This window comes from Crotalus tigris, unplaced genomic scaffold (assembly GCF_016545835.1).
Source record: "Crotalus tigris isolate CLP2741 ecotype Arizona unplaced genomic scaffold, ASM1654583v1 scf7180000024427.8105951120:4207309, whole genome shotgun sequence".
NCBI classification, from domain to species: domain Eukaryota; kingdom Metazoa; phylum Chordata; class Lepidosauria; order Squamata; family Viperidae; genus Crotalus; species Crotalus tigris.
Window position 1 is genome coordinate 1,938,783 of NW_024100595.1, and position 23,134 is coordinate 1,961,916.

Sequence of the window (23,134 nt, forward strand, 5' to 3'; positions counted from 1 at the left end):
AGCCGTCCTCCTGGGACGGCGTCAGAACCGCGGAGCACAGCGTATACCAGCTGTCCCGCGGCTCGAAATCCCCCTCCTGGGCGAAGGGAGAGGGTAGAGAAGTACACGAATAGAGGTAGAGCCTCTTAAACCCCCCAGGACTTTTCTTTTTGGGGGGTGAAAAGAGAGTTCCCTTGGAGTTCGTGTTATCTCCGCCTCCCAGCTGTTTTTGCTTCTTCGGAAGCAAAGCGAAACGCCGCTACCATCTCCGCACCTAAAACGATCAGGTGAGTGACTTTTAAAGCGGACAGAGCCGGATAAAGGATTTTACTTACTGAGTTTTATTTGCTTTTTAGTTTATGTTGATTTCTTTTTCTTTTGTTCTTTGTCGGTTTGGAGAGTGAAAGTAAAATGGCGATTTGAAAGTGCCCTTTTTTTTTTTCCGGAAAGAAGCAAGTTAAACGGAATGTAAAGGACTATATAGCTCTTTCTCTTTTAAACTTTCTAAACTTTTTTTTGAAAGTGGTTTTGTGGTTTTAAAGTTTCTTTTGGACTCTCCTTTGCTCCCTTTTAATTCTTGAGGATTCTAGTATTTTTTTTTTTTCAAGAAGGAAGAAAGAGGGAACAAGATCCTTTTTAAAAAATGACTTCAAAGAGGCAAGCAGTTCCTACAGTTCCTAAGGTGGCTTCTTCTCCTGCAATCTTACCAGTACAACAACCTAAAGCTACACCACCATCTTCTCCTCTTTTGCCAGTATTATCTGTACAAGATATGAAAGATATAATGGGAAATGCTGTATCCCAAATCAGAGAGGAAATGAAGGAGCTTCTAGATCAGAACAAATCTGAAACTAAAGGGGAAATGAAGGAGCTTTTTGATCAGAATAAAATTCAAATTAGAGGAGAAATGAAGAACCTCTTAGAGCAGAATAATACTATTCTGAGGCAAGATATAGTTACGGCTCTATCAGGATTGGCCTCTGTGGTTGAGAAGCTTGATTCTAGAGTGGAAGAGGTCGCAGACAAAGTTGATATCCTGGAAGATAAATTTGAAGGTATGGAAAAAAAGATGGAAATTTCACAAGATGATATTGTTATATCTCAGTATAGGGAAATGGAATATGCCCTAAGAATCAGGGGTTTGAAAGAGGATATGAATCAAGATTTGATAGAGATTGTGGTTAATGACTTTGCCATCGTTTTGAATAGGGAGAAAGATGGATTACGTAGAGAAGTGGAAAAAATTTACAGAGTTAACTCCTGGGTCGCAAAACAGAAGAACTTACCAAGAGATGTTGTGATTTATTTTGCAAAGAGATCTCTGCGCAATGAAATCATACAAGCTTTTTATAATAAGAGGTTCCAGATTGCTGCTCAAGATGTTATCATTTTAAAGGAGATCCCATCTAAAATTTTAAGAAATAGAAAAGACTTTTCTTTTTTAGCCAATGAACTTAAAACAAGAATGATGCCATTCAGATGGGAGATTCCAATGGGTATTGTTTTGAGCCATGCGGGGACATGTTACAGACTTAACACAGTCGCTAAAGCAAAGGAGTTTTATACTTCGGTCCTGGGAGCAGGCTCATTGTCATCTATGATGCAGAAAGTTCTGGATGCTAAAGAGGCGGAACAGCAGTCTGAAGGATTAGGTGTGATGGTTGCTGGAAAGTTACAGACGGAATGGTCGCGACAAACAGAGATCAAAGAGCAAAGAATGACCCGTGCAGCACATAGACGCAAGGAAAAGGAACAACAAAAGAAAGAAGTTAAAGAATCTCTCCAAGAAAGTGAGGACCCAGAAAGTTGGGGGGCAATATGCTGACTCTGTAAAACTGCTTAGAGAGGGCTGTAAAGCACTGTGAAGTCTAAGTGCTTTTGCTATTTCTCTAGAAAGAAAGAAACCATCACAACTTTTAATTACCAATCTGTTCCTGGAGTTTAAAAAGAAAGAGGAATGTCAACAGTACAGATCAGCAAAGCCCCATCCATCAGAGAAACATCAAAGAAGCAAAAAGTGCATTAATTTCCCTAAAGTAGCTTTAAACCTAGTTTGGAACAAATACAGAATTTTTGGAAACTGTATGAGGAGTTTCTCAATTTTTTTTTCATGTTTCCTCCCAGTCTCTCTCAACATGGTTAAGCTGCACTTTATGAGATAACTGTCCATTGACTCATCCACTATCTGGACATTTTATGCTCATGTCCTTCTATCCTTTTGCTAGCTTCCCCACAGTCTCTTATAAATTCTGTCTTTAAAAAAGACACAGATTATTTTGCAACTTCTGAAAATTTCCTGGCTGTAGAAATGTTGCCCCCTGGTATCACCAACTTTTAATTCCCCTAATCCATTGCAGCCATTCACAGGTGGAAGAAAACAAGTTTTTAAAATTTACTTCTGGTGGACTGAAAGGAGTTTGCAAATCGTGACCAGAAAAAAGTCAAGACAGGGACTGCAACATTGCACATAAAAAATGAATTGGAGCTTTAGTGGCACCATTATAGCTTTATCTTGACTTTTTAAAATCACATCCTGCAAACACCTCTGCGTCCCTGGATTCAGTCAGATTGCCTGATTTTTCCAAGATATAGGTAGTCCTCAACTTACAACAGTTTGTTTATTGACCGGTCAGAATTACAACGACACTGAAAAATGTGACTTCTGACCATTTTTCACACCTCGACCGTTGTAGCATCCCCATGATCACGTGATCAAAATTCAGATGTTTGGCAACTGATTCATATTTATGATTGTTGCTGTGTTCCAAGATCATGTGATCACAATTATGTGACTTTCTGACAAGCAAAGTCAATGGGGAATCCAGAGTCACTTAACAACCAGGTTACACATTGATCAACTGCAGTGATTCACTTAACAACTGTGGCAAGAAAGATTGTAAAATGGGGTTAAACTTCACTTAACAACAGAAATTTTGGGCTTGTGGTTGTAAGTTGAGGAATGCCCATAATGTATGGCAGAGCCTTATTGATTTCACTTGCCTGGGATCAAAATTATGGGGGAAATAATATTTAAATACTGGGACACCACTGAGGATGACTTCAGCTTCTCCCAGTCATGGACTGAAGATGAGATGAAAACAATATGACGGGGACATCATGCTGGCTGGGGATTCTGGGAGTTGAAGTCCACACACCTTAAACTGACCAAGATTGAGAAACACTGGTGTGGACCAAAGCTCTGCCCTTTTTAAATGTCCATCAAAAGAGGCGGGACTTCAGTCCACCATTTTGGTTTCTTTTGATTCTCTTGCTGTGGTGATAAACATCAGGACAAGCTATCCGTGATCCGGCATTTCTAGACTTCAGTTCCCAGAATTCCTGGCCCATTCCACCTATCATCCATCCAGAAATGGAATGCTGGGATTAAAGCTATACTAGCTATTTTATTTATGAAGAGTAATAATACAAATCAGCAGATAAAAATCACCAGACTTTGCTGAACTCAAAGGCAGTTTCTTATACATGATACTGTGGAAAATTAAGATCAGTGTTTTGCAGTCTTGACAACTTTAAGATGTGTGGACTTCAAGTCCTAGAACTCCCAGACTTCAACCTTGGGAGTTCAAGACCACTTTTTAAAGTTGTTAAGGTTGAGAAACAAGATTAAGAAAAGATCGGCTGAGCCACAACACTATGGGCTCTGCTGCCATCGTGTGGCAGTTATGTGCCTTTGCATATTGTTCCTCTGTGCATTGTATCCTAATAGGAACACACCATCCACACAAGAAATACAGTAATTCCACAGGGCTCTGAATTCACTTGCTTCAAATGCAGCTCTTACCATCTTCAGGTTCACAAACCACAAAATTTGGCATTCATTGGAAATGAATATCCAGTAACTGTATTAACATAACATGGTAAGCTTGCTCCGTATGAACACTGGGTAATTTTTCATGGGTTAGTATGCTGTGTTAAGGCCACTATGCGGTTATTAGATTTTTTTTTCCAATTTTTAATCCTGCGATTCTCCCAGGAAGTCCTCGACTTATAACCATTTACTTAGTGACTGTTAAAGGTTACAACTGCACTAAAAAAGTGATTTATGACCAGTCCACACACATACAATTGTTGCAGCATCCCCACCATTAGAACAAGAATTTCCATTGCTAAGCAAGATGCTTGTTAAGTGAGTTACACTCAGTTTTACAACCTTTTCTCTTTTTTTGGTAATATATTTTATTGATTTTTTAAAACATAAATCACTTAATAATTGGTGAACTTTGTGCTGTCTGGTTTTACATTTGTAAAACAATCACTAACAATTGGTTACTATAATCCATAATCCACATAATGGTTTTAGTTGATTTCCTCTTTTCCCCAAAATGCCCTCTTTTGCAAACATTGAGTTAATACAATTCTTATTGTTTTGATAGATAACAATTAAATGTATAATTTTTCCCAATATTCCTAAAAATAATAATCACATCAATATAATATTTCTTTTCTATCCAATCATTCTGGTTGTCTTATCATAGATCCTGTTACAATCCTTATTTAAAGTTTTAGAAAGGTTTTTTTTTTTTGCCATAGTTGGTAAGTGACTCATGCAGTCATTGACTGAATTTGGCTTCCTCCATTGACCCTGCTTGTCGGAAGGCAGATAGGAAGGATGCAAAGGGTGATCACCTGACATGTGGCAACTATCCTAAATACATTCCAGTTACAAAGAGCCCAAATTTTGATCCGGTGATCCTAGGGATGCTACAATAGTCATTAAGTGCAAGAACCAGTTGTAAGTCATTATTACTTTGCCCTTATAACTTTGAATAGTCACTTAATAAGATGACTGAGGAGTCACTACCAATACAGAAAAGTAACTTTTTCCCCCTAGGCCTCAATCAATTTCTCTTTATCCAAAGTAGCAGTGAATTAGGAGAGCAGCCCATATTTTTATTTGCCATGCAAATAACTGAAAACTAAAGATTGAACAATTTTTTGGTTAAAAAGACAGCACGGTGCAAGCACTCAAAGGTAAGTTTATCCAATGACTGCTTTCTGGAATGAAGATCTTCTAAAAGGGAGCAGGAAAGCTCACAATAGAAACACTGTTTGTGTGCCCTGCAAGTAACCACAGGTAAAAAGAAACTCCAGAAATTTTCCAAATTGTTGCCAAACCAATAGGTGCTCAGGCCACACTTGCAGCAGAGATTGAAAACAAGGGATTCTTTGAAATCTAAAACCTTAGGAAGATAAAGAGAAGGAAACCTGTTGCCTAGGGCTCCTCTCACCAAAGAACAATTCGATTTTGTAAGGTAAATTACAGAGTTGCACTGCAGAAATATGTAATATTATATGTAGATTCGCCTATGGTGATAATTACAGGGCTAAAAAGTTGCATGGTGCATCTGAGGACATTTTCATGGGGACAATCTCTGGGATGGATGGATAGATGGGTGGATGGATGGAATCAGAGTAAAAGAAGGCAAGGAAGGAAGGAAGGAAGGAAGGAAGGAAGGAAGGAAGGAAGGAAGGAAGGAAGGAAGGAAGGAAGGAAGGAAGGAGAGATGGAGGGGAGAAAGGAAAATAGGTGGAAGGGGGGAGGGAGAGAGGAAGGGGAGAAGGAGGAGAAGACTTGTAAATCCAGTCCAAAATACATTGACTCATAAATGTCACTAAAATAGGATCTGCTTCTCAATTGATCTAGAAATATGGAAGGGATGGTATTATAATCACACCACAATCAGAGCTTTTTTGTTTTCCTTGCATGATTTTTTTTCTATTTACATTTTTGCCTTCAAATTCTTATTTCAGCCAACAACATGAAATCCTAAATCCTACAGTACCCTAATGCTGTAGTAGAAGACTAAATTTTAGATAGAGTAACTTGTGAACTTTAACAATAACCTTGGGAAAGGTTATTTGTGCATTTTAAATAGCATTCTTAAATCAACAGTTCCTTCTTTCAGTTGTCTCTCCCCGAGGAAAAAAAAATCTATGTTATTTCATAGGAGCTAACGTTTGCTTTTCATATCTTGCTGCATTTTACCTGCTTCTATTTCAACTGCCTGCCGTCACTGTCTTAAATTGATATCCCAGCCCGTTTTACAGGTAGTTCTTGACTTACAACCATAATTGGGACTTTCTGTTGCTAAAGAAGGCCGTGGTTAAGTGAGTCACATCTGATTTTTTGCCACAGTTGTTAAAAGAATTGCTGCAATTGTTAAGTGAATCATGCAGTCATTAAATGAATCCCTTTCCCCCATTGACTTTGCTTGTGGGAAACAGGCTTGTTGGAAACATGGCAATCCCATGATCCTAACATGGCACAACCATCATAAATACATGCCGATTATCGCGTGCCTGAATTTTAATCACATGACCACGGGGATGTTGCAACAGTCATAAGCATGAGGACCAGTCATAAGTCACTTTTTCGATGCCACTATAACTTTGGATGGTTGCTAAATGAATGTGTCAAGGACTACATGTATTGTTGTAATGAATTTAAGGCTGGCTTTCTAAACAGATGTATTTACAAGGAAGAATTGTTTAATTCAATGGTAGGTCAGGCTCCAATAACATGCATTGTCAAAGATAACATGTTAACTATAACTCTCTTTTGTTCTGTAATCTTCAGATTAAGCCTATTTCATCTTCCCAGATGCTGTTTTTTGTGTTTCTTTGCCTTCTTTGTGCCAGAGTATCAACTATTTTGGGTAAGCTCTAGATTCTAGAACAATGTCTCTCAAACTTGTCAATTTGAAGATGTATGGACTCAACTCCCAGAATTCCCCAGCCAACTGGCTGGCTGAGGAATTCTGGGAGTTGTGTCCATACATCTTCAAGCTGGCCAGGTTGAAAACCACTGATTTGAAAGAGAGCAATTCTCCCTGAATTCTGTCCAGTGCCTGAGGAATAAGAACAAAATACAAAAAAATCTAATAATTTGCACTAAGAATTATTGTGTGTTTGTATGTGTGTATATGCATGGATTTGAAATTAGAATTAGAATAGAATAGAGCTGGAAGGAACCTTGGAGGTCTTCAGCCTCCTGCTCAAGCAGGAGAAAATATACCATTTCAGACAAGTGACTGTCTAGTCTCTTCTTAAAAACCTCCAGTGATGGAGTGCCCACAATTTGTCAATTACAAGGATCAGATATGTACAATAGGCAAAAATTAGAGGCAAAAGAGCCCCCAACCATAATGGATTTATAAAGTAGAAAGAACATTTATACAATTATAGAATTCTAAATTTATAATCCCGACACTCCTATTATCTAACATTGCTTATACAGGTAGTCCTTGACTTACAATGGAACCCAGAGTTTCAGTCATAAGTTGTTGCAATCATAAGTGAAAGCACCAAATGACAACTCAATTTGATGACCATTTTTACAATGGTCGTAAAGAGAATTACCATGGTTATCGAACAATTGTTTCAATAATATTTGAGCTCCTAGAGGATGGGAAGTGAGACCAGGAATCTGCAAGGGGACTTCCTATCTCCAGCAGTCATCCTCCACCAGCCTATGTGATTCTTTGTCTGGAACTCTAATTCACCTCTGAGTGACCAATCCATATACAAATACAAGGCTGTTTAATCAATGGGACACAAAATGGGACATAGCCTCATAAGCTATTCTGCAGGGATATACGAAGCTCTGGGATGGTTGATTGATTAATAGACTCATTCAGTTAACTGGTTCTCACTCTTCTTTATGGATCCAGACCAGGAAGAGTTCTCTTCCTACTCTGGGGAATACGGTGGAAATGGTGGGGACTCTTTTGATCAATCCAGCAACCAGTTTGAAGGCCCTATATCAGCGATGAAAATAAGGTCAAGTGACTGTATACTAAGGTACGTATGTTTACATGAACCCCAGAGGTCTACAGCTGGGCAGAACTTGACATCTGAAAATTTATGAATCAACTGAGGAGAGCATAAATAATATAGCTGTAGAAACAGTTTATTGATAATTGACTAATCAGTCAAGCTATTTTTATGTGAAAACGTAAGTCTAAGGGCTGCAGATTGTGTATAAAGAACATATCTAGATCAATACTGAAGGAAAATAAAGTATGAATGAAAGGAGGATGGTTGCTTCTTAGATCAGTGTTTCTCAATCTCAGCAAAGTGAAGATGAATGAACTTCAACTCCCAGAATTCTCCAGCCAGCCTGGCTGGTTGGGGAATTCTGGGAATTGAAGTCCACAGATCTTCAAATTGCTAAAATGGAGAAACACTGTTCTGGAACCATTTCCTAGCTCTTCTTCATTCTTGGTAAGAAGATGGAAGTATAATATAGGTGAAAGACCTCTTCTTACGGAGATGAGCATCATCAATAAAAGAGAATCTTTGTAGCACAAGGTTGAAACGAAGGGTCCTGGGTACTTACTGAGCTTCCTTGTTTTCTTGCAGACTTTTTATTACCCAACTAGGTAACATCATCAGCCTACCTGTAACACTGATATGTTACCTAGTTTGGGTAACAAAATGCCTGCAAGAAAACAAGCAAGGTCAGAGAACCTCAAGGATCCTTCATGAGCATCGTCATTCATTTCCATTTAAGATGCCTCTCTAACATCATCCTTCTCTTGTTAATGCAGCATCCAGGTTCGCTATGGTAACACATGGTCCAGTACTGAAGGCAGCACAGCAGGCCACCCTTCAGACATGCACCTGTCCTTTGGGGAGGGATTGGTGCAGGTGAATGGCCGTTTCGGAAACACCGTGGAATACCTGGCCTTCCGTACCAACATGGGCCATGTCTTTGCCTTTGGGCTGAATTCCGGTTTGGGAACGCCTTTCACTGCAGAGCCCTCGCACCCCAACACGGTTCTGAGGTTCATCAGTGGGAGGTCAGGATTGATGGTCAATGCCCTCGGTTTCCACTGGGATGAAGATCCATGGATGAAAGGGTGGAATGAATCCCTTCACTCTCCAGCTTCACCTCCAGTGACCCAGATATAGATCTCTCTACATTTAGTCCTCACCCTTAAAATTAATACAAATATTACACAATCTCTTCTGTTGTTTTCTTTGGATCTTCGGGGGGGGTTGTATGGGAAAAGAAAAGAGGAAAGGATAGGGAGTGATACCCTTTTGTTGTTGATACCATGGTTTTGATAGTCTCTTAATTTTGATTTTGCTTCCTTCATTTTGATTTTTGATAGTCCCTTCCTTGATTTTGATTTTGCTTCCTTCATTTTGATTTTGCTTCCTTCATTTTGATTTTGCTTCCTTCATTTTGATTCTCTTTCATTAATTTTGACTTGGCTCATTAAAGAGATGTTAAGCTCGGAGCATGGATCAAAGCACTAAGAAAATATTATACAGGTAGTCCTCGATTTACAATCATACATTTAGCCACCATTCAAAGTTGCAGCGTTTTGAAAAAAGTGACATTGGTCCTTGTATTTACAACTGGTCCTCAGGCTTACGACCATCACGTGATAAAAATTTGGGCACTTGGCAACTGGCTTTTTTACAATGGTTGCAACATCCTGGGGTCATTTGATTGCCATTTGTGACTTTCCCAGCCAGCTTTTGACAAGGAAAATCAATGGTGAAAGCCAGATGTGTTTAACAACCATGTGATTCTCTTAATAATGGCAGTGATTTATTTAACACGGCAAAAAGATCGTAAAATTAGTCATGACTCAACAACTGCCTTGTTTAGCAATGGAATATCTAGTCCCAATTGTGGTTCTAAGTCAAGGATTATCTGTAATCTTATCTCCTGCATATCTAACTCTATCTGGAGACACTGGAACCCACAGAAAAAGATGAGGGATGTTCCTTGAAAGCTATTTGCTCAGCTCATCCAACAGATATGATGGGAAGAAGGAATAACCTTGTGGAGCAGAAGAGACACAACCAGGACAATAAATAGTCTGGGGCAGAACTATCATCTAAGAAAGCCTCTAAAACGAGACCCTCTTAAGTTCTCACAAAAATAAAGGGAGGGCAAGGAGAAACGCATTCAGATTTTCAAGATTCTGTTATTATAACCTTACAATAAAAGTAGTATTAGTATTCATAACTTTGTTTCTTAGTCTGGTCTACTTTGAAGGGCTGACCACAGGGTACATGATTTGGCTAAGGGCGCCTCGTGATCTGGTACAAGCGCTGGATCCGCACAGAATCTCCATCCTAATGCTAGAATACATCTCAGCTTTGATCCCATCTATTTCAAGAAGGTTGTTAATTTGATCTGGATAAAATGCAGCCATCCAAAGTTCCCGGAGCAAGGTGGGGTGTAGAATTAAAAGTGGAACATAATTGGAAGAGGGGAAAATAAAACTGGCAACAGAATCTAAAGGGTGGATACAAATGATATAGAGGAAGGGAGATCACAGATGATAAGAAGATTGCTCTGCTCTGCCCAGGCCGCACCTGGGGGTGACTCTCCTCTGTGGGGGCTGATGATGAGGAGGGGGCTGCGGGGGGAAGCGGGGCTGGGGCGATGGCATGCGTGCCCACAGAGAGGGCTCCGAGTGCCACCTCTGGCACCTGTGCCATAGGTTCACCACCATTGTCCTAGGGCTAAGTAGTCCTAAGATTAGTAGAAGCAGTGGTAGACCTGGGGAAGTATGTGGGAGGGAATTGTGTGTACTATCCATCATGTGCTTGTGGGTATGTTGGCTAAAGGCCAAGAGGGCTTGTACTGACTAATTGGGAGCCCCCTGAATTTGGATAGATCAAAGCTGCCAAGCTTGAGAAATACTGAGTTTGTTGTTGTTGTTAATTGCGAAGTCATGTCCGACCCATCGCGACCCCATGGACAATGTTCCTCCAGGTCTTTCTGTCCTCTACCATCTTCTGGTAGGTTCACACCTACTGCTTCAGTGACTCCATCCAGCCATCTCATTCTCTGTCGTCCCCTTCTTCTATTGCCCTCAAACTTTCCCAGCATTAGGCCCTTCTCCAGTGAGTCCTTCCTTCTCATTAGGTGGCCAAAGTACTTGAGTTTCAACTTCAGGATCTGGCCTTCTAAAGAGCAGTTAGGGTTGATCTCTTCTAGGACTGACCGGTTTGAACGCCTTGCAGTCCAAGGGACTCGCAGGAGTCTTCTCCAGCACCATAGTTCAAAGGCCTCAATTCTTTGGCGCTCAGCCTTTCTTATGGTCCAACTTTCACAGCCATACATTGCAACTGGGAAAACCATGGCCTGGACTATACGCACTTTTGTTGGCAGGGTGATGTCTCTGCTTTTTAGTATGCTGTCTAGATTTGCCATAGCTTTCCTCCCCAGGAGCAAACGTCTTTTAATTTCTTGGCTGCAGTCCCCATCTGAGGTGATCTTGGAGCCCAGAAAAATAAAATCTGTCACTACCTCCATTTCTTCCCCATCTATTTGCCAGGAATTGAGAGGGCCGGATGCCATGATTTTGGTTTTCTTAATGTTGAGTTTCAAGCCAACTTTTGCACTCTCCTTCTTCACCCGCATCAAGAGGTTCTTTAGTTCCTTTTCACTTTCTGCCATTATTGTGGTGTCCTCTGCATTTCCAACTTTTGTTTCATCTAGCCCTGCCTTTCTCATGATGTGCTCTGCATATAAGTTAAATAGGCAGGGCGACAGTATACAGCCTTGCCGGACTCCTTTTCCAATTTTGAACCAATCAGTGGTTCCGTGTCCAGTTCTCACTGTTGCTTCTTGACCCGCATATAGGTTTCTCAAGAGACAAATAAATGGTCTGGTATTCCCATCTCTTTAAGAACTTGCCACAATTTGTTGTGATCCACACAATCAAAGGCTTTTGCATAGTCAATGAAGCAGAAGTAGATGTTTTTCTGGAACTCACTAGCTTTCTCCATGATCCAGCGTATGTTGGCAATTTGATCTCTAGTTCCTCTGCCTCTTCGAAATCCTGCCTGTACTTCTGGTAGTTCTCGATCCACATACTGCTGGAGTCTAGCTTGTAGGATTTTAAGCATAACTTTACTAGCATGTGAAATGAGTGCAATGGTGCGATAGTTTGAACATTCTTTGGCATTGCCTTTCTTTGGAATTGGAATGTAAACTGACCTTTTCCAATCCTGTGGCCACTGTTGAGTTTTCCAAATTTGCTGGCAAATTGAGTGTAGCACTTTTACTGCATCGTCTTTTAAGATTTCGAATAGCTCAGCTGGAATACTGTCACCTCCACTAGCTTTGTTGTTGCTCAGATTTTCTAAGGCCCATTTCACTTCACATTCTAGGATGTCTGGTTCGAGGTCAGTGACCATCTCATTGTGGTTATCTGGGATGTTAAGCTCATTCTTGTATAGTTCTTCTGTGTAGTTTTGCCATCTCTTCTTAATCTCTTCTGCCTCTGTTAGGTCCCTGCCATTTTGGTCCTTTATCATGCCCATCTTTGCATGAAACGTTCCCTTCATATCTCCAATTTTCTTGAAGAGATCTCTGGTCCTCCCTATTCTGTTGTTTTCTTCTATTTCTTTGCACTGTTCATTTAAGAAGGCATTCTTATCTCTTCTAGCTATTCTCTGGAATTCTGCATTCAATTGGGTGTATCTTTCTCTTTCTCCTTTGCCTTTCGCTTCCCTTCTTTCCTCAGCTATTTGCAAAGCTTCCTCAGACAGCCATTTTGCTTTCTTGCATTTCTTTTTCTTTGGGATGGTTTTAGTTGCTACCTCTTGTACAATGTTGCGAACTTCCATCCATAGTTCTTCAGGCACTCTGTCTATCAGATCTAGTTCCTTAAATCTATTTGTCACCTCTACTGTATATTCATCAGGAATATGATTTAGTTCATACCTGAGTGGCCTAGTGCTTTTCCCTACTTTTTTCAATTTAAGCCTAAATTTTGCAACGAGAAGCTCATGATCTGAGCCACAGTCAGCTCCTGGTCTTGTTTTTACTGACTGTATAGAGCTTCTCCATCTTTGGCTGCAGAGCACATAGTCAATCTGATTTCTATGTTGACCGTCTGGTGATGTCCATGTGTAGAGCCGTCTCTTGGGTTGTTGGAAAAGAGTGTTTGTTATGACCATCGTATTCTCTTGACAAAATTCTATTAGCCTGTGCCCTGCTTCATTTTGTACTCCAAGGCCAAACTTGCCTGTTATTCCGGTTATCTTTTGGCTTCCTACTTTAGCATTCCAATCCCCCATGATGATAAGGACATCATTTTTTGGTGTTAATTCCATAAGGTGCTGTAGGGCTTCATAGAACCGGTCAATTTCATTCTCTTCAGCACCAGTGGTTGGGGCATAGATTTGGACTTATTGTGATATTGAATGGTTTGCCTTGGATTCGAATTGAGATCATTCTGTCATTTTGGGGATTGTATCCCAGTATTGCTTTTCCTATTCTTTTATTGACTATGAAGGCTACTCCATTTCTTCTGAGGGATTCTTGCCCACAGTAGTATACCTGATGGTCATCTGAGTTAAATTCACCCATTCCTGTCCATTTTAGTTCGCTGATTCCTAAGATGTCAATGTTCAGTCTTGTCATCTCTTTTTTGACTACGTCTAGCTTGCCTTGATTCATGGATCTTACATTCCAGGTTCCTATGGAGAAAAAATCTTTACAGCATCGGACTTTCCTTTCACCACCAGATATATCCACAGCTGAGCGTCCTTTCAGCTTTGGCCCAGTCGCTTCATTCTTTCTGGCGCTACTAGTATTAGCCCTCTGCTCTTCCCCAGTAGCATATTGGACACCTTCCGACCTGAGGGGCTCATCTTCCAGCATCATATCTTTTTGCCTTTTAGTACTGTCCATGGGGTTTTCATGGCAAAGATACTGGAGTGGTTTGCCATTTCCTTCTCCAGTGGATCACATTTTGTCAGAACTCTCTGCTATGACCTGTCCATCTTGGGTGGCCCTGCACGGCATAGCTTATAGCTTCATTGAGTTACACAAGCCCCTTCGCCACGACAAGGCAGTAATCCATAAAGGGGAATACTGGGTTGGTGGAATGCAGATAGTTCTCGGCTTACAACACTTCATTTAGTGAGGCTTGAAGTTACAACAACACTGATAAAAGTGACTTATGTTTTTCACACATGATCCTTGCAGCATCCCCACGTTCACGTGATCAAAATTCAGACACTTGGCAACTGACTTATGATGGTTGCAGTGTCCCTGGGTCATGGGAATCACTTTTTTCAACCTCCCGACAAGCAAAATCAATGGGGAAGCCAGATTCACTTAACAACCATGTTCCTAATTTAACAACTGCAGTGATTCTCTTAACGACTGTGGCAAGAAAGGTTGTAAAATGGGGCAAAATTCACTTAACAAATGTCTCACTTAGCAACAGAAATTTTGGGCTCAATTGTGGTCGTAGTTGAGGACTACTTGTAGTCTCTCCAGGAAGCAGAAGACTGGGACAGAATGAGTTCTGGAACTTTAGTTTTTTTTTGGTAGAAATCCTGTTTGAAACACTCTGCTAACACCATAGAATAGTGTTTCTCAACCTTGACAATTTTAAGGCATGTGGACTTCAACTCCACATGCCTTAAAATTGTCGAGGTTGAGAAACACTGCCATAAAAAGAGCTGGATTACTCTCTGACATGTGAATTATTTTGCTACTCTGGCATCCTTGGTATTCTCTGTGCTTGGCTGTTTTCTTGCAAATGTTTCGTTACACAAGTAGGTAACATCAGTGCTAGTGAGTGAGAGGTTTGCTCCCTATTTGTACACTCATTAGCACCGATGATGTTACCTAGTTGGGTAATGAAACGTCTGCAAGAAAACACACAAGCTCAGAGAGCACCAAGGATTCCACAATTCAACTCTGAACTACAGATATTCCCTTCTATAGGTGGTCCTTATGACCAGTTCAGAGAAGAGTACAAAGAAGAGCAACAAAGATGATCAGGGGACTTGAAGCTAAAACATATAAAGAATAGTTGCTGGAATTGGGTATGTCTAGTTTAATGAAGAGAAGGATGAGGGGGGACATGATAGCAGAGTTCCAATATCTCTGGGGCTGCCACAAAGAAGAGGGAGTCAAGCTATTTTCCAAAGCGCCTGAAGGCAGGACAAGAAGCAACGGATGGAAACTAATCAAGGAGAGAAGCAACCTAGAACTAAGGATAAATTTTCTGACAGTTAGAACAATTCATCAGTGGAACAACCTGCCTCCAGAAGTTGTGAATGCTCCAACATTGGAAGTTTTTAAGAAGAGACTGGACAACCATTTGTCTGAAATGGTATAGGGCTTCCTGCCTGAGCAGGGGGCTGGACTAGAAGACCTCCAAGGTCCCTTCCAACTCTATTATTATTGTTGTTGTTGGATCATTTGGCAACTGGCCCTCATTTATGGCTGCTTTCAGTATCCTGCAGTCATGTGACCATGTTTTTGACAGTTTTGCTGAAAACTTTATTTCCTGTTTTTGGCAAAACAGCCCATAACAAACCACTTGCTTAGCAACTGCTGCAAATAAGGCTGTAAAATTGAGTCAGTCACAGGGGTGACCCTGATTTATGACTGTCACAATTTATGACTATGGTGGCCAGGCTTCACTATGGTTGTAAGTCAAGGACTAGCTGTAGTGATATTGCTGTTTCTCGGCTCTGATCTTTTCACCTCCTGGAAATTGTGTTAGAACTTAATTCCAATAATGTGAAATGTACATTATTAAGATCTCAGTGTTATAATTGCTCAGAATTCTGGAAAATGCCCTCACAATAACAAGAAGGTTAAAAGCAGCTTAAAACTTCCCCCTCTCTTGCTTGAAAGAGAAGCTGCAAAAACCTGTAGCTTGAGGGTTAATGCTCGTCTCTTTTACTTATCACTTGCTGGGGGGGGGGTCCACTTTTTCTCCCTCTTCCTTCTGCCAAGTAGAAAAGTCACAAAGAGCCTGTCAACCAACCGGAAAGCAACTCTGAAATGAAAAACAAAAGGAAAAGCGAAAGGAAGCCCAGAGGGCTTTAGAGAAGGAACGGAAGAAAGAATAATTGACGAGGAGGAAGGTTCAAAATGAGCAACGCAGATCTCAATGAGCGAGACAGAATCCTTCAGGAATTCCACGCAGAAACAGTTTTCCTTTCAGGAAACAAGGAATGGCTGGTAGAGAAGAATTACTTTGTCGTGAAAAGCACAGTGGAGAAGATTGTGAAGTGGGCTTATGAATCCAGCACTGGGTTGTACCCCTTTGACCCCATTCCCGTGGGCAGCTACAAGGAAGGGCTGCACCTTCAAGTGGAGAACACTTCCAACGACTTTGACTTCCTCATCCCAATGCGGTATAACTCCAAGTTGGCGCTCCGGAGCAGAGTCGTCCCCAGTAATTCCTCCAGCCGTCCCACCCACCAGCTCCCTACCTACATTTTTCGCCACAGAGGAATCTGCAACTTTCCTGACAAAGGGCTGCCGGTCTTTTGCCAGGGCACCAAACTGTTGGTAGACATAGAGGATGTGGCGGAGACAGATGTGAAGATCTATTGTGATAAGCCAAAATCACAGTTGGGGGAAGATGAGGAAGAAGATGATGACCCTGAATATTATAAATTAGAAATGTGCCAGGTAGGTATTAACAGGATGACCAGGAGCAGGGGTAGGCAACCTTAGCTCTTTTATGACTCGTGGACTTCAACTCCCAGAATTCCTCAGCCAGCATGGCTCAGCATGGAAACCTCTCCCTTTCCCCTCAGCATGGCTGGCTCAGGAATTCTGGGAGTTGAAGTCCACGAATCATAAAAGAGCCAAGGTTGCCTACCCCTGGCCAGGAGGGAAGGTGGTGCACCCTAGTGCTGAAATCTGGGGCATGTTTGCTGGGAAAAGGTCTTTTTCTGGGGGGTGAAAAAAAAAAAGCTCTTTGTTTTTTTCTTTCTTTTCTAGGAGAGTCTCGGCTATCATAATTTGGACCCAGAGCAAATCCTGAAGGACTTTCATCAATATGTAGGGATTGCCTTGAATCCAGGTGCACCATTTCAGAAAAATTAGCTAATGCAGTGGGAATCCAGAACAGGGGTGAACAACTGTGTCGACCAGACATCGTTAGAATAAGAGAGAGAATGTTCTGAATGCTAAAAAAAAATATGGGCTGGACCTTGCAGATTCACAAAATTAATTTTCTTGATGGGTTGTGGCTGTTTAGGAAGGATTCAATTAGCAGAAGGAACCTGATAAGGGGGAGCAAGAGTCCCCAATCCCTGGGCCATGGCTCACTAGTCAGCTGTGAGATGTTGGGAACTGGGGTGTGAAAGCAGTGGTCGTGCATGCACACACGTGTGCATCCTCATTTGTGCAAGCAGCAGACAAGGATGTGCGGGAACACTCCATCTCTCCCCCTGCCAGTCCACAAAGCCGGAAAAGTTGGGGAACATTAAAAAGGCTGCCCAACTCATGGGTGGCTTTCAGAAATAAAATCTCAATGCAGAACCCAATAACCCTCCATCCCGCCCCCCTTGTGACAACAAGCAACTCTTGATGGGGCTCCATATCAACCTGGAGTTCCCAGGTCCACTGGCAAAACTGTCTTCAGGGCCTTTCAAAAGAGTGTCAAGATGGGCCAATCTTATTTCTGCAGGGATGATATTGCACAGAGAGGGAGCCACCACAGAGAAGGCCCTTCTTCTTGGTTCTCCCAGATGGAAATCCTTAAGAGAGAGGATCCATAAAATCACCTATTTCCCTGCTCTGGCAGGTTGGATAAATGTAACTGGGAAAAGACAGTCCTTCGTCTTTCTTTTTGAGATGGGCAGACTTGAAAATTAACCCTACACTATTAACCATTTCAGTGTTCAAAGATCAGTCATCCAGATACATTTTTGTGAATAAAGATGCTGGTAGAAACTAGCATTTTGCCATGTACCAAGCATCCTATTTGCCTTTTGAATGAAATAATTGTAGAAAAGTAAAGTCAGATGTGACCTACTTGCTTTATATTTTAATTAAGGCCAATTCAAATAGAGGAAAGCATGCAGGCTCTTCATTGGGCTAGACATCACAAAAATGTTGTTTGTGAGTAAAATTTGGGGACTCCTAGCCAGTTTTTAGAAACTTTTATTGTGTGAAAAGTCGCATCTTTTCCAAAGACATCAACATAATAGCTGCTGTTGTTATGCTGCACTGCTCAGTTCCCAAAAATCATGAGATAGAAATTTATAGGCTTCTCACTACAGTTAGTCCTCAAGGTTACGATCACAACTGGAGCAGATTTCCGTTGCAAATCAAATTGAATGTTAAGTGAATTGTGTCCAATTTTACAACCTTTTTTTGCCACAGTTATTAAGCAAATTACTGAAGTTGTTAAGTGAATCATGTCATTAAGCGAATATGGCATTCCTGATTGCCTTTGCTTGTTGGAAGCTGCTGGGAAAGTCACAGATTGGCACCTGCCCTAGATACATGCCCTAGATACATGCTGGTTGCCAAGTGCCTACATTTTGATCATGTGACTGTGGAGATACTGCAACGGTTCTAAGTCTAAAAGCTGATTGTATGTCACTTTTTTCAATGCTGTTGCAACTTCAAATAATTGTTAAATGAATGGTTGCAAGTTGAGGATTATCTGTATATCAAGATACCATAGAAAGTTGTGTCTGCTGGGATGAACGTTGGTCTGTTCCCCGGTTCTTAAATGGGATTGTTCTCGAAATTACAACAGATTCTCCTTGACTTTTTCCTATTTTTCTTTCCCATCTCCCCAGAGTACACTCATCCTCGACAAAACGGTAAGTCCAGAAAGCATAAAATGTAAATGTTTTTCTAGTGGGAGAACATGTTGAGGGATTGGACTGGGCTCCAGTGGTCCTCTTGCTGGTTTACTGGGTTTTAAAAACAAATGCAGTGATTACATATTATAAAACCTTAAAACCAGACTGCATTTCTTAAATTTATACTGGATTCCTCTTCAACCTTTAGATCCTGTTTTCCAGCGTCGGCTGTTCCCTTCCCGAGTACCCAGTATACATAATAGTATAAGAGGTAAGTTGATTTTTTTTTATTGCCCAGCTACATCTTTGTTGTCCTTTGAGTTGCCGGGCTATAAAAATTAACTGACCATAGATTAACAAATTTAAAAATTATCTTAGAAAACTGCATAGCGAGAAATTAGCTTCTCAGGAATGCCCCAAAGGTGCTTTTTCAATAGGCAATTGGACTTCCTTTTGTTTTTCCTTGAAAATGTTTCACTTCTCATCCAAGAAGCTTCTTCAGTTCTGACTGAATGATAGGGAATGGAAGGATTTATATTCCTTGCAGTCCCCTGGTCATTAGCACTCTTTCTGGGAATCGTTGAGGCTACTGTGCCCTCCAAGTGGCCTTAATGACTCTCAGAGAGAGTATTAACAACCAAGATGACTTGTGTTTGACATGTCTGCCCTAATATTTCACCTGCCTTACTTCAAAATATGAGTGACGTGTGTGTGTGCACTTCCTATTCAAAAGCCAATAGGAATTGTCCAGGCCGTCTCTGCCCTGCTGAGCCCGCCAAAAGTCCCATTCTGCAAACGGTGCTGCACCAGTTGAGTAGTCCTTGACTTACGACCGGTTGAGTAGTCGTCGACTTACGACCAGTTGGGAGTCGCGGCATTAAAAAGGTTGAGAACCACTGAGTTAGACTTTATATCTGCCATTGTTTTTACTAGTTTATTTTTCCCACTGTGCAATGCAGTACAGGTAATTCTCGACTTACAACAATTTGTTTAGTGACTGTTTGAAATTACAACAGCACAGAACCAAAGTGCCTTATGACCAGCTTTCACGTTTATGACCGTTGCACCCTCCCCATGGCGTAATCAAAATTCAGGCGACTTGACAACTGTCATGAATTGATGAGGGTTGCAGCATCCTAGGGGTCACACGATCTCCATGTGCAGCCTTCCCAGCTGGCTTCCAACCAGCAAAATCAATGGGGAGAAGCCAGATTCATTTTATGACTGCTTAACTGCCTTGGCAAAATAATAATAATAATAATAATAATATAAAATTGGGCAAGACTCACTTAACTGTCTCGCTTAGAAACGGACATTCTGATCCCAATTGCGGTCGTAAGTCGAACACTATCTGTAGTTACAACTCAGGGTTGTGTATCGCTTTGGGTAATAATACCCTGGATGTTGCTTTCCTCCGACACATTTTTAGGGAACATCAAATTAGAGCCCTTGGATTTGAGTGGTCCAGCCGTCCGGTTAGTTTTCAACGAAGGGAACGAAACTGTCCCAGTGAAGCTGGTGCCGACCATTCGGGGGGCAATAGAGTTCTCCAACGAATGGATGAGGGAAGATCTCACCCACCTTTCTGACTGGTGGGACGGTGATCTCAGCAATGAAAAGAAAAGCTTCCTCCAGAAGGTACAAGCCCTTAAAGAAGTGGGGCCTGAGCTCGTCCCAAAGGAAGGATTCTGGAGGTAACCCCCCCCCCCTAGTCATTTGGTGAGGGAGCAGGGGGTGGCCAAGGCTGAGGCAGTGCAACAGGACATGGCTTTAAGCCCTGCATGGATGCTGGATATTGATGCAAAATAAAACACCTGATTGGAACAGGGCCAGGATTTTTCACTAGAGCCTCAGAATGGTTATCTGGGTTTAAAAAAAAAAATGTTTTAAGTGTTTGCCAAACTCTGCTTTTAATGGAATTCTTGAACCCTCATCTAAGGAGGGCTATGCTGATATTACCTTCCTTAATGAAAGAATGACATGCTCATTGATTCACTGGAAAGAAAGCCTCTTTTGAGAAGTTGTATGCTTCTGTTGCTCTGCACTTGAGTGTTTCTCAACTTTGGCCACTTTAAGATGAGTGGACTTCAACTCCTAGAATTCCCCAGCCAGCGTGTCTTAAGTCCACCCATCTTAAAGTGGCCAAGGTTGAGAAACACTAAACTGGTTGCTAACTATGCCCATCATATCCAGGTGACCAATCTACTTCGAAAAATTCATCAAAAAAAGATGCTTCCTAATGTATAGAGATGCCAATCTAGCACCTCTTTGGAACTCTTTAAAGCAGCTGCATCTTTTCCCAGATTATGGACTAGTCTAGGCTCCATCATTTCATTTTTTCTGCCCAAGTTAAGAAAGAAGGCAAGCTGCAAACATACAACATACAGGGAGGATGCCGGAGATGAATACATACTTCTAAAGCTCCTATTTGCAGAATGGTTACAATATTCCTAACCACCATTTTCCCTTGGAACTAGGTTATCTTTCAGCTGTGCTGAAGAGATGGTCCTTAAGGAAGTTGACGCCGATGGAGGGCAGAGACGGGCAGCTTTACGACTGCTTAAGTTTGTTAACAAGACTAGGTGGACCCCGGAGTATGGCAAACTCTTGACTTCCTACCATCTTAAGGTGAATCTGTTGGAACTAACTGTACGCTAGGCCAGATTAAGCTTCCACCTAGCCCTCATGAAGATACATTGAAATTCCCCCTTATGCAGGTGGTCCTTGGCCTATGACCAGAATTGGGACTAGAATTTCCATTGATAAGCAAGGCATTTGTTAAGTCAGTCAAGCCTGATTTCATGATCTTTATTTGCCAGTTTTTAAGCGAATCACTGCAGTTGTTAAGTGAAGCATGCGATGGTTAAGTGAATCTGGCTTCCCCCACTGATTTAGCTTGTTGTAAGCTGGCTGGGAAGGTTGCAAATGGCAAACAGGTGACCTCAGGGTGCTGCAACTATCATAAATGCAGCTGGTTTTCAAGCACCCAAATTTTGATCATCTAACTGTGGGGAAGCTGTGATGGTTGTTAAGTGTGAGGACTGGTCACAAGTCAATGCCTTTTTCAATGTTGTAACTTCAGTCACTAAACAAAGACTACTCGCACATGTATAAATGTACAACAAGCTCACTTCTACCCTGCATGAGATCATGTAAAATTGTGTAGCAATAAAAACACCTCTCTTCTGCAATCTCCTTTCCTTCTCTGCTGCTGTGGTGTGTGTTATCCAGAGCTTTGCTTGATTTAATCCAGATAGCACCAATTGCTGACTTCTACTTTCATAATCTCTCAGCTCCCTCTCACCTCCCTCTGCAATAAAACCATCACACTGCCTAAATTCCTCTCCTCCTCCCACTTCTTGATATAAACCTAGGAGCATGAAGATTGACTCAAACCCAGGAAGTCATGAGGCCTCCAAAGTCAGCATAAGATCTAAGAATTGCTCTGTTGCTTTTTCATATCTTGCAGACCGTTTTACTGTGGTGCTGTGAGATCTATCATGGCAAAGAGGACTGGGAGACTCTGCTGTCCTCTCTAAAGACCCTCCTGGGGCTGCTGCAACACACCCTGGCCAAGAAACACCTCCCTCATTACTTCCTACAGCCTCTCAATCTCTTCAACAAACAGTACAAAACCAGCAACCACATCCACCAGCTTTTGTCCTTGGAGGTCCTCACCCATGAGGTTTCAGCCATGCTGGCGGACGCCACGGCCTATCTCGTTCCAGGCCACAAATCAGCAGATTGCTCGGTCAACCAAGACTATGAGGAGAAAGCCACAGCTCTTCGAGAGTTTAAAGAAATACATCGGGAAGAACTGAGAGAGCTGAAGAGAATGGAAGATGAACGTATGTACGAGGAAGTGGAAACCACTGAAGAAAAATCCCTGTGAGATCCCTTTGGGAACAAACTGCTTTATACTGCCATGAAATCTGGCTTTGTTCCCAGGTCTGTGGATAATTATTTTGGGAGTTTGGAGGGAATATGTGATTCAGTTTATGTCATTTCTAGATTATTTTAATCCAAGTTGTGAATGTGATTTTAGCATTTAATCTCTTCTTATGGGTTTTTGGGAGGCGAGGGGATTGTATGCTGCTCAGAGTCCACTGGAGTCGGACAGCTCTAATAGTATGAAATAATGATAAATAAATAAGTTTTCCTCCATCTCAAGGAATTGTTTCGTACTGTGAAGTTATTCCAACCTTCAGATCACAGAAGAAAGAGGCTGAAACTGTCTAGGCAAATTTTGGCAGAAGATTCAAGGGCTTCAAATCCAAGGGTGCTAGTTCCTGAATAGCTTGGCTATTCTGTTCCCATCATCCTTAGCTGGTTCTGGATGAGAGCCAGAATGGTAAGATACGGTAGCAAGAGCAGAGTAAGGTTGATATGCCCTCCCCACAGTATCCAACTGGTAACCAAACATACAGTGGCAAAAGGGCCAATTTAAAAAAATAATTGTGGAATTTCCAAACACACCCTCCAATAAGAGTCAATTTGGTCTAGTGGTTAATGCATCAGGCTAAAAATTAGGAGACGGTAATTTCTAGTCCTACCTTACTCATGAAAGCTGGAC

General features: G+C 41.5%; 2 protein-coding genes across 5 annotated transcripts; both read left to right on the forward strand.

The window, feature by feature from the left end:
• The first annotated feature begins 217 nt into the window (after nucleotides 1-217).
• LOC120302322 (zymogen granule membrane protein 16-like) lies at nucleotides 218-8,966 on the forward strand. Of its 4 annotated transcripts, none has more exons than XM_039330505.1 (4): nucleotides 218-266; nucleotides 6,578-6,656; nucleotides 7,671-7,800; nucleotides 8,550-8,966. In XM_039330505.1, the coding sequence occupies exons 2-4, from the start codon at nucleotides 6,602-6,604 to the stop codon at nucleotides 8,911-8,913; spliced, it is 549 nt and encodes a 182-aa protein (XP_039186439.1). In that variant the 5' UTR covers nucleotides 218-266; nucleotides 6,578-6,601; the 3' UTR covers nucleotides 8,914-8,966. The 4 variants fall into 4 exon arrangements, with proteins under 4 accessions (XP_039186439.1, XP_039186436.1, XP_039186438.1 ...); XM_039330502.1 differs by lacking the exon at nucleotides 218-266 and adding an exon at nucleotides 3,807-3,857; XM_039330504.1 differs by lacking the exon at nucleotides 218-266 and adding an exon at nucleotides 5,124-5,252.
• Nucleotides 8,967-15,749: 6,783 nt separating this feature from the next.
• LOC120302192 (protein mab-21-like 4) lies at nucleotides 15,750-22,735 on the forward strand. Its single transcript, XM_039330259.1, has 7 exons — nucleotides 15,750-16,426; nucleotides 16,742-16,823; nucleotides 18,556-18,579; nucleotides 18,770-18,832; nucleotides 19,991-20,255; nucleotides 21,039-21,189; nucleotides 22,031-22,735. Exons 1-7 carry the CDS (start codon nucleotides 15,881-15,883, stop codon nucleotides 22,451-22,453), a joined length of 1,554 nt encoding a protein of 517 aa, XP_039186193.1. The 5' UTR covers nucleotides 15,750-15,880; the 3' UTR covers nucleotides 22,454-22,735.
• The last annotated feature ends 399 nt before the right edge of the window (nucleotides 22,736-23,134 follow it).